General features: G+C 42.3%; 1 protein-coding gene across 6 annotated transcripts in view; it reads left to right on the top strand.

The window, feature by feature from the left end:
• Nucleotides 1-597: 597 nt before the first annotated feature.
• Nucleotides 598-16,500, top strand: part of LOC132402483 (uncharacterized) — a 92,199-nt gene continuing 76,296 nt past the window's right edge. For 5 of the 6 annotated variants that reach the window (XM_059985364.1, XM_059985362.1, XM_059985346.1 and 2 more), the window contains exons 1-3: nt 705-842; nt 937-1,176; nt 3,184-4,745. In XM_059985364.1, coding sequence (XP_059841347.1) covers nt 746-842; nt 937-1,176; nt 3,184-4,745 — 1,899 coding nt within the window. In that variant the 5' untranslated portion in view covers nt 705-745. The other variant, XM_059985348.1, reaches the window with a different exon arrangement.

Here is a 16,500-nt window from a genome sequence, read left to right as displayed (position 1 = left end):
TCTGACTGGAGATCTGTGACTAGTAGAGTGCCTCGACAATGTTTGCTGGATCTGTTGTTTATCATTTATATCAATAATCTGAATTTATAATGTGGTTAACTGGATCATCAAATTTATAAATGATACAATGATTGGGTGTGGAAGACTATGGTTCAGGTTGATGAGAGTATGCAGTTTAGATGGTTCAGCACAGACTATATGGGCTAAAGGGCTTGTTTCTGTGCTGTACTTTTATATGACTATAACTTTACAGGGAGGGGTTACAGGGGTTACGAAGTGTGCAAGACAAGGCAGGTCCAACGAAAAGTTGCACAAGATCCAATAATCAGAAATGACGGGGCAATTGAAAAAAATGGATGAAAGAAAAAATGTGGCGGCTGAAAATCCAAAATAAAAATTTGAAATTGTTTCTATTTACTCTCAGTTTGACCTAATCACAGTTGCTTTTTGGTAGTAAAGGCATAAAGTTTCCACACCTCGCATGAGAACATTAACACCACCGTCACGTTTATCTAGAGGTAACGCCAGAAAGTTGTGGAATAAGCCGTAGCCATAACTGCTGCATAAAATCGGCGTGGTCAGCATACAGCGCAGGGAGTGGAGCGTCAGAGTGTCAGTGAAATTAAGGGATTCACCTGACTGGCTGTTTGTCGGCCGCTAATTGATAAATGCACGGTTCTTGGAGAACTAAGGTAGGGAAGGTTGTTCTGTGTAAGGGTTAGGCTGATGGGGGTTTCTAAAGCGAATGATATTTGTTTTCTCTCTAGTCTTTGGTTTAAATAAGGAGTTTGAAGTACATGGTGTGTTTGCTGTTTCAAAATCACGACCAGAATTGCTCCTAGGTGTTTATATTTAAAATAAACCTATTTCTTATTGTGTGGAAGTGTGTTTAGTAATGGGTTTGGAAGTTCTCTGTGTTTTGCCTTTTTTTTCCAGTTGGAGCTCCGATGAATCTGCCACTGATCCCAGATAGTTGGATTTTAACTTTAATTGTCTGCTTGTCACGAGTCGCTATGAATTCTTCACCAAGCTACCAAAGGACGGAAGATGGCCACCCGCCCAATCAGAACCGCTCTTTCTTCTTCCAGCCACTGCCGCCACCACAGATGTTTGTACCTCCCGTGTCTCATTTCATGCACCCTCCCGCCTTCCATCCGTACTTCTACCCGACTGTAGGTGAGTAGATTTGCCGTCGCATACATTTTTGAGAGGAGAGATGTGTATTCGCATACAATTGTGAGATGGCAGATGTGTGGTTGGTTAAAACACCGGTGACGCGAGAAACTGCAGGCGCTGGTATCTTGAGTACAAAACAACACTCAGTGGGTCGACCAGCGTCTGTGGAGGCAAGCGGGGGTGGTCAACTGCTTCGAGACTCGGTTCCGATACGGTTGAACATCCCTCTGCCATCACAGACGCTGTTCGGCCCGCTGAGTTCCTACAGCGGTTAATTTCATTTGTCACTTTAGTCGCTTGATTTATGCGTTTATTTTAATTGTTGCAGTGGATTCATAATCAACGGGTTAATTGTATAAACCCCGCTTTGTCCGGGTAGTCACTGGTAGTTGAGGGAGGGTGCAGCAGGTGAAGGGCTCTGAGCTCAGTGTCTGGAACCGACCCTCTTACTCATGAAGACCAGTGTGCTGTTATGTAAACAGTCCAAAGGGTGTGGTAGTAGCGTTGTAATTTGTTTAACTGGAAGGCGATCTGGTGTTTATTGGGTCATGCCCAGTGACACATTGTGCTGTCTATCTTTTAAATGTTGATATAGGCTGGCTGCCTCTGCATCAGGGTCCCTCATTGTCATATGGACTGACAGGGGTGGTAGTAGAGCAGATAGAATATGGCACAGGAATGGGCCCTTCTGCCCACAAGGTTGTGCTGATCCATTTAAATAGTAATCAAATGGCTAACTAAACCCCTCTGTCTCACAACATCCATATTGTTCCATTTTCCTCACATCCATGTGCTTATCTAAATGTCTCTTAAAAGCCCTAATATATCTAACTTTACCACTAACCCTGGCAGCACATTCCAGGCACTCAGTTTAAAAAAAAAATTGCCCCTCACAACTGTTTTGAACTTGCACCTCTCACCTTAAATAAATGCCCTCTGGCATTGGCCATTTCAACTCTGGGAAGAAGGTATTGTCTATCTATGCCTCAATCTTATAAACCTCTACTACATTAGGGTCATTTTGGAAACTCTTAGATAGGCCCATGGATGAGGGTTGTGTGGGAGGGAGGGGTTAGATTGATCTTGGAATAGGTTTAAGATTGACACAGCATTGTGCAGAGAGCCTGAATTGTGCTGATAGGTTTGATGTTCTAAGTTCAAATAGTTTTTCTGAGCCCATTTGCACCACTTACCTGTAGATGTTATCAAGATACATTTGTGGGATGGCTGGATCTTTCTGAAGCATCAGCAGATTCCATTCAGAGTCTAGTACCATCTGGATTTGGAAATGTGCTGCCTGCACAGAAATAAGCCCTTCAACCCATCTAGTCTGGACAATGATGGGGTGGATGGTGAGAATCTTTACTGAAACATTTAAAACCTGAGATGAGTTTGAGGGAGTAACTGGGTGAACAGTTAAGATTCTGTTCTCACCAAGAACATGGTGGTGATGTGAAATGTGTGTGGAGGCATGTATTTGGACAACATCTAAATCTGGGACACTACTTGAATTATCAAAGCAGGTGAGACAATGGGACCCAGTATAATGAATAAAATTAAGCACAGTTAGCATAATTATAGTGTCTTCTACAAGGTTGTTTTTTGTGCTTATGACACTATTACTTGACCAACACCTAGTGATGGGTAATAAACACTAATTTTGGTGACATCCACATCCCAAAATTAATCAAGTAGTGGCCAGACTAGTTTTCCATTAAGGGGATGCAATACTGATTTACATTTTTCCTTTGTCACATCTGTTTGACGTTGGAACTTGCCTCCTTTTGTTACCATTTTGTTTGACTTTCTGATTTGTTTGAGTTTAATGTTTGTCAGGTGCTGGCCATAAACATTACCCTTATGTGAAGGAATGACTCCTTTAAAATTGTCGTTTTCAGTTCCCAAAATGCTAGGTAGAATTGTGTGTGGATTAAGAACCTTGCAATTTGTTTGTAAGGATCAATTGTTGGTTATATGAAAGTAATTTTTGTCTCTTTTTCCTGTTAGAAATTGGTGGTAGTTTGTATTACCCTGTGTGTCCCATGCCATTCCCAAGAAGCTATGGCCCACAGTCACCAATGGCTCACACGAATTTAAGGAGACCCTATTTTAATTCTTTTGTCGCTCGACCGGCGTTTTATCACTCTGCCCGATTCCGGCACTATCCCTTCCGAAGAAATGTGACTAATTCAGAAGTCCAAACAGACACAAATGAAACCAATCCAATCCAACCCAAAAGGACTGATGTGGTTACTGAAACTATGGCATGTAGCAGTCAAGCAGCTGTAATAAGGCACCAGCAGCCCCCTGGTACTGAATTGGCCTCCAACCCTGTTGAGATCCTCCAAGAAAGAGGCCTGCACCAAGGATTACAAGGAGAGTCTAATGAGACAGAAGAAACAGCTGTTACAACCAAGAGTACCAAAACAGGTGGCTATGCTTTACAAAAGGAAAAGATAAGGATAGAGTGCAGTGAAGGAGCACCTTCAATCAATGTGTGGAGGTCATTTGAAGCTACTGTTCCCTTGTATAACACACCTAATAAAAAGGTAGAAGATGGTATTCAATGTGAAGTTTGGTCTGTTAGTGCCTGTGATAGTGGGGTGCCCTTTTATGGTCCATTTGAAGCTGACAAAATAATCAAGAAAGCTGAAGTTCCAGAAGAATGTACTCTTCCAAGCAAGTCACAAAGAATTTTGCAGGATTCAAACAAGTTTCCAGAAACAGGGTTTGAAACTAGAACAAATGAGGCTTTGTGCTGCCCAGGCAGGCTTGGCAAAGTGGACAGCCTGCTCAGCAAAAACAATAAAAGCTGCAAGTTTCCAGCAAATGAATTTGTGCCTGAGGTGTCTGAAAAGTCTCCATTGCATAGGAGCCCAAGTGGACTTGTCCGTCAACATGGGATGGAAGAGAAGAATGCAACAAATAAAGAAAATGAGCAGATTAGTTCAATAGAGCCGTTAAATGAAGAAAAGGTGTGTGAGCTATTAAAAAGTGATGTTTCCCTTGAGTCAGCTGAAGAATATATACCTTCTGCAAGTGTCCTGGCATGGCTACAAGACCAAGCAAGAAGCAGTTACTGGAAAAGTGGTCTTCCTCAAACATTGCAACATCAGCCAGGAGATCCCAGTGGATCTTTTGAAGAGATCTCCTCAAAGGATGAGGAATCGTCACTTGATTTCTTCGATGTCATGCACAGAAAAAGGCAGGTGTCATACTCTCACTTGATGTGCAATCCCTATTCTTCATCCTTCTGCCCAGCATCCTCTGCCTGCAGTGAAGACATTGGGAGCAAAGGGAATCAATGCCTTTCTGAGAGAAAGCAATTTTGCAGTGGTTGCAGAAAAGAACTTCTAAAAGGAAAAGGTGCAAAGCATGTTTGCAGAAATAACTCTGCTACTTGGAATATCAGTAGTGATGCCTTGTCTGAGAAAGAGGATTTGAAAAAGGACCATTTAACTCATGGGACTTCAGTATCCAACGTATGGCGACGATGTCGCAGGTTTTCCAAAGAATCACTCAGAACAAGCAGAAACAAAAAATCTCGTTACTCTTCAGATTCCATAGAGGTAATGATATTTTAGCAATTAGTGAAACACTGTGGGGCAGCAAATAGCTTTAATTTTAGTTGATTACTTCAACTGTTTCTAGATGGGGAAAGTTCAGCAATAATTTGGGTAAATTATTGGAATACATTCAGAGGGATCAGAGTGAATTTGTTAAGTTTTCAAATGGTTATGGATAGGAAAACTAAGGATTGGGGAAAGGTTAATGCTGATGGCATTGGGCAGGAACTGGAGCAGCAGTTTGGAGGCAGCTTTTACTAGGTAAATTGAACATGTGAACCATTTAAAAACCAGTGGGCCAATGCAGGAACAATGTCTTCCTGTGAGGACAATGAGATGGCAAAGTTCTAGCATCTTTTATGTTAAAAATTTAGTCAAGGAAAGCAAAGCTAGTTTTGGTGATCTAGAATCGGGAGAGAAGTGAAGCAAGGTATTGGGAAGGCTAAAAGGAGACAATTCTTGCTTGGAAAGTAAGAATTACAGGCATTTTATACTTGAAAAGGCAAAGGGTAGGTCTACCAGAGGACAGAATGTATCTACCAAAAATAGAAGGCCTAGGTAGAATGGACATGGAGAAGCTATTTCCTGTGGGGGGTGGGGGAAAAAGTCTAGGACCAGAGGCCATAGCCTCAGAATATAGGAACGTCCATTTAGAACAGAAATGAGGAAGAATTTCTTTACTCAGAGGTGGTGAATCTGGAATTCATTGCCACCGACAGCTGTGGCAGCTAAGGTATTAGGTATATTTAAAGTAGAGGTTGATGGTTTCTTGATTAGTAAGGATGTCAAAATTGATGGGGGTTAAGTCTTGTAACTCCAAAACACAAAAAAACTAATTGAAAGAAAAGCCTGGAGTTAGGAATGACATGTACTTCATTTTACTTCAGTGAGGCACATGTGTGACGTGCAGGTGTGAAGTATACCGTTCACATATCTTTACAGACAACCCATTATGAATTATGTAAACAACAAATGTTTATATTTACAATATTACTCTAATATTACTGAAATATTAAATACGCAATGGCGAAAGCTGGAGAATTTGGTTGAGACTGGTTTTGAGGGTGCAGACGCTTTCATAGCTTCAGTTTTGAATATTATTTGCATGATTTGTTTTTTAACATTGGGTGTTTGACCATTTTTTTAAATGGGTTTCTTTGTTTTGACTGCCTGTATAAATACTTAGATAAATGTCCTTGAACTTTTGAACTTTGAGCAGGGGAAAAATTAGGCATGATCAAATGGTGGAGCAGATTCAATAGGCTGAATGGCCTAATTCTGCTTATGTACATTATCATGTGCCTGGAGCCAGAGAGCAAGATGTTAATGAGCACTTTGCATTAGCATTTATCAAGGAGAAGGATATTGAGGATACTGAAGTCAGGAAAGGGATGCTCATGCTCCATAAAATGACGATAGCAAAACAAGATGGTATTGTTTAGTTGTCTCCAAGGCCAGTGAGCTTTGCATCAGTGGTAGGAAAATGAAGAATTGGAGTGAAGGATGTATGTGGATGTCAAAGTATGGGTTTGAGGGATAGCCCAAATGTCTTCCAAACTTGTGTTTTTGAGGAAATGACAAAAGAAAGAAAAAGGCAGCACTTGAGACAAACATCGAAAACAGAAAACCTACAGCACAATCAATACAGGCCCTTCAGCTCACACTGAACATGTATATACTTCAGAAATTACCCAGGGTTACCCATAGAAACATGTATTTTTCTAAGCTCCATGTACCTCTCCAAGAGTCTCTTAAAAGATCAGATCTTATCCTATCCACCTCCACCATCATCGCCGGCAGCCCATTCCACACACTTGCCACTCTCTGCATTAAAAAAAAACTTACCCCTGACATCTCCGCTGTTCCTACTTCCAAACACCTTAAAACTGCCCTGTCGTATTAGCCATTTCAGCCCCAGGGAAAAAGCCTCTGACTATCCACACGATCAATATCTCTCATCTTGTACACCTCTATCAGGTTACCTTTCATCCTCCATTGTTCCAAGAAAAAAGGCTGAGTTCAATCAACCTATTCTCATAAGGCATGCTTCCCAATCCAGGCAACATCCTTATAAACCTCCTCTGCATCCTTTCTATGGTTTCCACATCCTTCCTGTAGTGAGGTGACCAGAACTGAGCACAGTACTCCAAATGGGGTCTGACCAGAGTCCTATATAGCTGCAACATTACCCCTCATGATTGAAAGCCAATGCACCATATGCCTTCTTAACCACAGAGTCAGCCTGCGCAGCAGCTTTGAGTGTCCTATGGACTTGGACCCCAAGATCCCTCTGATCTTCCATACTGCCAAGAGTCTTGCCATTAATACTATATTCTGCCATCATATTTGATCTACCAAAATGAACCACTTCACACTTATCTGGGTTGAACTCCATCTGCCACTTCTCAGCCCAGTTTTGCATCCTACCATCCTAACCTCTGACAGACCTCTACACTATCCACAACATCTAATCTTTGTCATCAGAAAATTTATTAACCCATCCCTCTACTTCCTCATCCAGGTCATTTATAAAAATCATGAACATTGATTGGCCTGCTGAATACTTCCAGCAGAAGGATGGATAAGTCCCCGGGGACTGACGGAATATTCTCCAGGCTGCTCCACGAGGCAAGGGAAGAGATTGCTGAACATCTGGCTAGGATCTTTATGTCCTTGTTGTCCACGGGAATGGTACCAGAGGATTGGAAGGAGGCAAATGTTGTTCCCTAGTTCAAAAAAGGTAGTAGGGATAGTCCAGGTAATTACAGACCAGTGAGCCTTACGTCTGTGGTGGGAAAGCTGTTGGAAAAGATTCTTAGAGATAGGATTTATGGGCATTTAGAGAATCATGGTCTGATCTGGGACAGTCAGCATGGCTTTGTGAAGGGCGGATCATGCCTAACAAGCCTGATAGAGTTCTTTGAGGAGGTGACCAGGCATATAGATGAGGGTAGTGCAGTGGATGTGATCTACATGGATTTTAGTAAGGCATTTGACAAGGTTCCACAAGGTAGGCTTATTCAGAAAGTCAGAAGGCATGGGATCCAGGGAAGTTTGGCCAGGTGGATTCAGAATTGGCTTGCCTGCAGAAGGCAGAGGGTCGTGGTGGAGGGAGTTCATTCAGATTGGAGAGTTGTGACTAGTGGTGTCCCACAAGGATCTGTTCTGGGACCTCTACTTTTTGTGATTTTATTAATGACCTGGATGTGGGGGTAGAAGGGTGGGTTGGCAAGTTTGCAGATGACACAAAGTTTGGTGGTGTTGTAGATAGTGTAGAAGATTGTTGAAGATTGCAGAGAGACATTGATAGGATGCAGAAGTGGGCTGAGAGATGGCAGATGGAGTTCAACCCAGAGAAGTGTGAGGTGGTACGCTTTGGAAGGATAAACTCCAAGGCAGAGTACAAAGTAAATGGCAGGATACTTGGTAGTGTGGAGGAGCAGAGGGTTCTGGGGGTACATGTCCACAGATCCCTGAAAGTTGCCTCACAGGTAGATAGGGTAGTTAAGAAAGCTTATGGGGTGTTAGCTTTCATAAGTCGAGGGATAGAGTTTAAGAGACGCAATGTAATGATGCAGCTGTATAAAACTCTATTTAGGCCACACTTGGAGTACTGTGTCCAGTTCTGGTTGCCTCAGTATAGGAAGGATGTGGAAGCATTGGAAAGGGTACAGAGGAGATTTACCAGGATGCTGCCTGGTTTAGAGAGTATGGATTATGATCAGAGATTAAGGGAGCTAGGGCTTTACTCTTTGGAGAGAAGGAGGATGAGAGGAGACATGATAGAGGTGTATAAGATATTAAGAGGAATAGACAGAGTGGGCAGCCAGTGCCTCTTCCCCAGGGCACCACTGCTCAGTACAAGAGGACATGGCTTTAAGGTAAGGGGAGGGAAGTTCAAGAGGGATATTAGAGGAAGGTTTTTCACTCAGTGTGGTTGGTGCGTGGAATGCACTGCCTGAGTCAGTGGTGGAGGCACCTCAAAAAATTCCAGTAGATTGGTGAGGTAGGATCTTCCCTTCATGAAACCATGCTGGCTTGGGCTTATCTTGTCATGCACCTGGACGTATTTCTTAACTTCTTCCTTGAGGATCGACTCCAATAACTTTCCAACTACCGATGTCAGACTTGTAGGTTTGTAATTTTCTTCTTTGCTGCCTCCCTCCTTTCTTAAACAGCGGAACTACATCTGTGACCTTCCAGTCCTCTGGAACCATGCCAGAGTCTATTGATTCCTGGAAGATCATTTCCAATGCCTCCACAATCTCCAAAGCCAGCTCCTTCAGAACCCATGGGTGCACCTCATCCAGTCCGGGAGACTTATCTATCCTGAGTCCATTTAGCTTCCCAATCTAGTAATCTTGACTGTACCTAGTTCTATTCCCTAAGACCTCGGGCCATCAGGTATGTTGCTAATGTCTTCCACTGTGAAGACTGATGCAAAATACTCATTTAGTTCTTCTGCCATCTCTTTTGTTACCCATTATAATTTCTCCAGCATTTTCAATCGGTCCTATATCTACCCGTGTCACTCTTTTACTCTTCATATATTTAAAAAAAAAACTCTTGGTATCCATTATGTTAATTGCCAACTTCCTTTCATAATTCATCTTTTCTTTCCTAATGACTTCCTTAGTTTCCTTTTTAAGTTTTTAAAGGTCATTCAGTCCTCAATTTTCCCACTAATTTTTGCTTCCTTGTACGTTGTCTCTTTTGCTTTTATTTTAGCCTTAACCTCTCTCGTTAGGCACATTTGTGCCGTTTTTCCATTCATGATTTTTTTTTCTCTTGGAGTATATTTTTCCTGTATTTATTTCTTGTAGGAATTTCATCCAATTCTGCTCTACCGTCCCTCCATCTAGCTTACTTTTCCAATCAACTTGGGCCAGTTCCTCTCTCTTACCACTAATTTCCTTTGTTCCACTGAAATATAGATACACCTGATACCAGCTTCTCCCTTTCAAATTTGAAACTGAACTCAATCATATTATGATCACATCTTTTAAGGGGTTCCATTACCTCTAGCTCCCTAATCACCTCAGGCTCATTACACAGCACCCAATCCAAAACAGCTGATCCCCGGTGGGTTTATGGACAAGCTGCTCCAAATAGCCATCCTGTAAGCATTCTACAAACTCCCTCTCCTGAGATCCAGTACCTTCCTGACTTCCCCAATCCACTTTCACATTAAAATCTCCCATAATTGACATTATCCTTTTGACACGCTTTTTCTATTTCCAGCCGTAACTTGTAGTCCACATCCTGGCTGCTGTTTGGAGGCCTGTATATAACTGCTATTAGTGTCTTTTTACCCTTCCATTTCTTAACTTGACCAATAAGATTTCTACCTCTTCTGATCCTATGTCCCTTCTTTCTAGTGATTTGATATCATTGCTTACCATCATGCCACGCCACCCCCTTTACCTACTTTCCTATCTTTCCTATACACTGTGTTTCCTTGGACGTTCAGCTCCCAATCATATCCATTATTTAGCCATGACTCTCTGATGGCCACAATGTCATATCTTTTAACCTGCAGCTGTACAACAAGGTCATCCACTTTATTTTTAATGCTGCGTGCATTTAAGTACAGTACATTTAGATCAGTATCTGTTATCAATTTTGCTATATTTCTATCGCACAGCAAATTACCCTGTCTATTCACCTGCCTGTCCTTGCCATCTTTGCTGCACAGTATCTTTGACTTATTTCTATTTTCCTCTTCCTTGACCTTAACAACCTGGTTGCCTTCCCCTTACCAAATTAGTTTAAACCTTCCCTAACAGCTATATTTAAACAATCCCGCCAAGATATTAGTACCTTTTGAGTCATGGCTGCAGAAAAGGAGGAAGTCGTGAAGTGATTATCTACTGAGTCATTATGGGTGTAAGTCAGAAATGGGAAGGGGACAATAACTCTATTGTATATTTTTTTTATATAGACCCCCTCGCCACTATTAACAGGGACTTTGAGGAGCCAACTGAGGCAGTTTCTGGAACTGTTCAATAATACTAGGGTTGTTATGATGGAAAATTTTAACTTAATATTGACTGGCACCTCTGAAGCAATGGGTTTAGATAGGGTGGAGTTTATTAGGTGTGTTCAGTAAGGCTTCCCAATGCTATATGTAGATAAGCTGACTGCACTTGATCTGGTATTGGGAAATAAACCTGATTCAGATGTCATTCTCTCAGTGGAAGAGCATTTTGGAGGTGGTGATCACAACTCTATCTCCTTTACCATAGTGCTACAGAGGGATAGGAGCAGACAATTTGGGAAAACATTTAACTGGGGTAGGGGTAAATATAATGCTATCAGGCAGGAACTTGGGAGCAGATATTCTAGGGAAATACATGGCATAAATGTGGCAAATGTTCAGGGAACACTTGCAAGCATTCTGCATAGGTATATTTAATTGAGGCACGGAAAGAATGGTAGGGTAAAATAAAACCATGGTGTACAAAGAATGTGGAACATCGAGTTAAGAAAAGAAAAGCTTATGAAAGGTTCAAGAAACTAGGTACTGTTGGAGCTCTAGAAAATTACAAGGCTGAGAGATGGCAGATGGAGTTCAACCCAGAGAAGTGTGAGGTGGTACACTTTGGAAGGACTAACTCCAAGGCAGAGTACAAAGTAAATGGCAGGATACTTGGGAGTGTGGAGGAGCAGAGGGATCTGGGGGTACATGTCCACAGATCCCTGAAAGTTGCCTCACGGGTAGATATGGTAGTTAAGAAAGCTTATGGGGTGTTAGCTTTCATAAGTTGAGGGATAGTTTAAGAGTCACAGAGTAATGATGCAGCTCTGCAAAACTCTAATTAGGCTACACTTGGAGTACTGTGTCCAGTTCTGGTCGCCTCACTATAGGAAGGATGTGGAAGCATTGGAAAGGGTACAGAGGAGATTTACCAGGATGCTGCCTGGTTTAGAGAGTATGGATTATGATCAGAGATTAAGGGAACTAGAGCTTTACTCTTTGGAGAGGAGGATGAGAGGAGACATGATAGAGGTATACAAGATATTAAGAGGAATAGACAGAGTGGACAGCCAGCACCCCTTCCTCAATACAAGAGGACATAGCTTTAAGGTAAGGAGAGTAAAGTTCAAGGGGGATATTAGAGGAAGGTTTTTCATTCAGAGAGCGGTTGGTGCGTGGAATGCACTGCCTGAGTCAGTGGTGGAGGCATTTACGCTACTGAAACTTAAGAGACTACTAGACAGGTACATGGAGGAATTTAAGAGGGGGGGGGAGGTTATATGGGAGGCAGGGTTTAAAGTTTGGCACAACATTGTGGGCCAAAGGGCCTGTACTGTGCTGTATTGTTCTATGTTATATCTTGCAGTGGGAGGGAGAACAGCCAGAGGTCGTTGTGCATATTGGTACCAATGACATAGGTAGGATAAGGGAAGAGGTCAGGGAGTTAGGAAGGAAGTTGAGAAGCAGGACCACAAAGGTATTAATCTCAGGATTACTGGCTGTGTCACATGACAGTGAGAATAGGAATAGAATGTGGTGGAGGATAAATATGTGGCTGAGGGATTGGAGCAGAGGGCAGGGATTCAAGTTTCATTGGGACCTCTTTATCGACATAGGTAGAGCTGCATAACACTAAGGGGCAGAAAGTGCTGGTGGGAGTTGTGTACAGGCCACCTAACATTAGTAGTGAGGTTGGGGATGGCATTAAACAGGAAATTAGAAATGCGTGCAATAAAGGAACAGTAGTTATAATGGGTGACTTCAATCTACATATAGATTGAGTGAACCAAATTGGTAAGAGTGTTGAGGAAGAGGATTTCTTGGAATGTATGCGGGATGGTTTTCTGAACCAACATGTCGAGGAACCAACTGGAGAGCAGGCCATTCTAGACTGATATTGAGCAATGAGGAAAGGTTAGTTAGCAATCTTGTTGTGCGAGGCCCCTTGAGTAAGAGTTGACCATAATATGGTGGAATTCTTCATTAAGGTGGAGAGTGGCATAGTTAATTCAGAAACAAAGGTTCTGAACTTAAAGAAGGGTAACTTTGAAGATATGAGAAGTGAATTAGCTAAGATAGACTGGCAAATGATACTTAAAGGGTTGATGGTGGATATGCAATGGCAAACATTTAAAGATCGCATAGATGAACTACAACAATTGTTCATCCCAGTTTGGCAAAAGAATAAACCAGGGAAGATGGTGCACCTGTGGCTGACAAGGGAAATTAGGGATAGTATCAAGTCCAAAGAAGAAACCTATAAATGAGCAAAAAAAAGCGGCACACCTGGGGACTGGGAGAAATTCAGAGTCCAGCAGAGAAGGACAAAGGGCTTAATTAGGAAAGGGGAAAAAGATTATGAGAGAAAGCTGGCAGGGAACATAAAAACTGGCTTTTATAGATATGTGAAAAGAAAAGATTGGTCAAGACAAATGTAGGTCCCTTACAGTCAGAGACAGGTGAATTGATCATAGGGAACAAGGACATGGCAGACCAATTGAATACTTTGGTTCTGTCCTCACTAAAGAGGACATAAATAATCTTTAGGAAATAGTAAGGGACCAAGTGTCTAGTGAGATGGAGGAACTGAGGGAAATACATGTTAGAAGGGAAGTGGTGTTAGGTAAATTGAAGGGATTAAAGGCAAATAAATCCCCAGGGCCAGATGGTCTGCATCCCAGAGTGCTTAAGGAAGTAGCTTAAGAAATAGTGGATGCATTAGTGATAATTTTTCAAAACTCCTTAGATTCTGGATTAGTTCCTGAGGATTGGAGGGTGGCTAATGTAACCCCACTTTTTAAAAAAGGAGAGAGAGAAAAACCGGGGAGTTATAGACCGGTTAGTCTGACATTGGTGGTGGGGAAAATGCTAGAGTTGGTTATCAAAAATGTGATAACAGCACATTTGGAAAGAGGTGAAATCATCGGACAAAGTCAGCATGGATTTGTGAAAGGAAAATCATGTCTGACGAATCTTATAGAATTTTTTGAAGATGTAACTAGTAGAGTGGATAAGGGAGAGCCAGTGGATGTGGTATATTTAGATTCTCAAAAGGCTTTTGACAAGGTCCCACACAGGAGATTAGTGTGCATACTTAAAGCACACAGTATTGATGTGGATGGAGAATTGGTTGGCAGACAGGAAGCAAAGTGTAGGAGTAAACGGAACCTTTTCAGAATGGGAGGCAGTGACTAGTGGGGTACCGCAAGGCTCAGTGCTGGGACTCCAGTTGTTTACAATATATATTAATGATTTAGACGAGGGAATTAAATGCAGCATCTCCAAGTCTGCAGATGACACAAAGCTGGGCGGCGGTGTTAGCTGTGAGGAGGATGCAGGGTGACTTGGATAGGTTAGGTGAGTGGGCAAATTCATGGCAGATGCAATTTAATGTGGATAAATGTGAGGTTATCCACTTTGGTTGCAAGAACAGGAAAACAGATTATTATCTGAACGGTGGCCGATTAGGAAAAAGGGAGATGCAACGAGACCTGGGTGTCATTGTATACCATTCATTGAAGGTGGGCATGCAGGTACAGCAGGCGGTGAAAAAGGCAAATGGTATGTTGGCATTTGTAGCAAAAGGATTTGAGTACACGAGCAGGGAGGTTCTACTGCAGTTGTACAAGGCCTTGGTGAGACCACACCTGGAATATTGTGTGCAGTTTTGGTCCCCTAATCTGGGGAAAGATATTCTTGCCATAGAGGGAGTACAGGTTCACCAGATTGATTCCTGGGATGGCAGTACTTTCATATGAAGAAAGACTGGATCGACTAGGCTTATACTCACTGGAATTTAGAAGACTGGGGGATCTTATTGAAAAGTATAAAATTCTAAAGGGATTGGACAGGCTAGATGCAGGAAGATTGTTTCTGATGTTGGGGAAGTCCAGAACAAGGGGTCGCAGTTTAAGGATAAAGGGGAAGCCTTTTAGGACCGAGATGAGGAAAAACTTCTTCACACAGAGAGTGGTGAATCTGTGGAATTCTCTGCCACAGGAAACAGTTGAGGCCGGTTCATTGGCTATATTTAAGAGGAAGTTAGATACGGCCCTTGTGGCTAAAGGGCTCGGGGGTATGGAAAGCAGTTACAGGATTCTGAGTTGGATGATCAGCCATGATCATACTGTATGGCAGTGCAGGTTCAAAGGGCCAAATGGCCTACTCCTGCACCTATTTTCTATGTTTCTGTTTCTATGTTTCGGGGCAGGTGTGACCTGTACTAAAAGGACAGGTTGCACTTAAATCCCAGGGGGACCAATATCCTGGTGGGGAGGTTTGCTAAGGCAACTGGGGAGAGGTTAAACTAGAATTATTGGGGGATGGGTACCAAACTGAAGAGACTGGGGAAAAAGAGTTTGGCTCATAAATAGAGAAAGCTTGTAGACGGTGTGAGAGGGAGGATTGGCAGGTGATAGAGAAGGGACGCGCTCAGACCAAAGGCTTGAGATGTGTTTATTTTAATGCAAGGAGTGTTGTGAACAAAGTGGGTGAGCTTAGTGTGTAGATCAGTACTTGGAACTATGATGTGGTGGCCATTACAGAGACTTGGATGGCTCAGGAACAGGACTGGTTACTTCAAGTGCAGGGTTTTAGATGCTTCAGAAAAGACAGGCAGGGAGGCAAAAAAGGTGGGGGCGTGACACTGTTGATCAGAGACAGTGTCACAGATGCAGAAAAGGTGGATGCTATGGAGAGATTGTCTACTGAATCTCTGTGGGTGGAGGTTAGGAACAAGAAGGGGTCAATAACTTTACTGGGTGTTATTTATAGACCGCCCAATAGTAACAGGGATATTGAGGAGCAGATAGGGAAACAGATCCTGGAAAGGTGTAGTAATAAGAGTTGTCGTGATGGGAGATTTTAATTTCCCAAATATCGATTGGCATCTCTCTAGAGCAAGGGGTTTAGATGGGGTAGAGTTTCTTGGGTATGTTCAGGAAGGTTTCTTGACACAATATGTAGATAAGCCTACAAGAGGAGAGGCTGTACTTGATTTGGTATTGGGAAATGAACCTAGTCAGGTGTCAGATCTCTCAGTGGAAGAGCATTTTGGAGATGGTGATCATAATTCTATCTCCTTTATAATAGCATTGGAGAGAGATAGGAACAGACAAGTTAGAAAAGCATTTAATTGGAGTAAGGGGAATTATGAGGCTACCAGGCAGGAAATTGGAGGCTTAAATTGGAAACAGATATTCTCGGGGGCAAGTATGGAAGAAATGTGGCAAATATTCAGGGGATATTTATGTAGAGTTCTGTATAGGTACATTCCAATGAGACAGGAAAGATATGGTAAGGTACAGGAACCGTGGTGTACAAAGGCTGTGATAAATCTAGTCAAGAAGAAAAAAGCTTACGAAAGGTTCAGGGAGCTAGGTAATGTTAGAGATCTAGAATATTACAAGGCTAATAGGAAGGAGCTTAAGAAGGAAATTAGGAGAGCCAGAAGGGGCCATGAGAAGGCCTTGGTGGGCAGGATTAAGGAAAACCCCAAGGCATTCTTCAAGTATGTGAAGAGCAAGAGGATAAGACGTGAAAGAATATGGGACCTATCAAGTGTGACAGTGGGAATGTGTGTATGGAACCGGAGGAAATTGCAGAGGTACTTAATGAATACTTCAGTATTCACTATGGGAAAGGATCTTGGTGATTGTAGTGATGACTTACAGTAGACTGAAAAGCTTGAGCATGTAGATATTAAGAAAGAGGATGTGCTGGAGGTTTTGGAAAACATCAAATTGGATAAGTTGCCTGGACCCGATGAAATGTACCCCAGGC

This window comes from Hypanus sabinus, chromosome 1 (assembly GCF_030144855.1).
Source record: "Hypanus sabinus isolate sHypSab1 chromosome 1, sHypSab1.hap1, whole genome shotgun sequence".
Lineage (NCBI taxonomy): Eukaryota > Metazoa > Chordata > Chondrichthyes > Myliobatiformes > Dasyatidae > Hypanus > Hypanus sabinus.
Note: the sequence above shows the minus strand (reverse complement) of the source record. Positions and strands in the feature narration are given on the sequence as shown.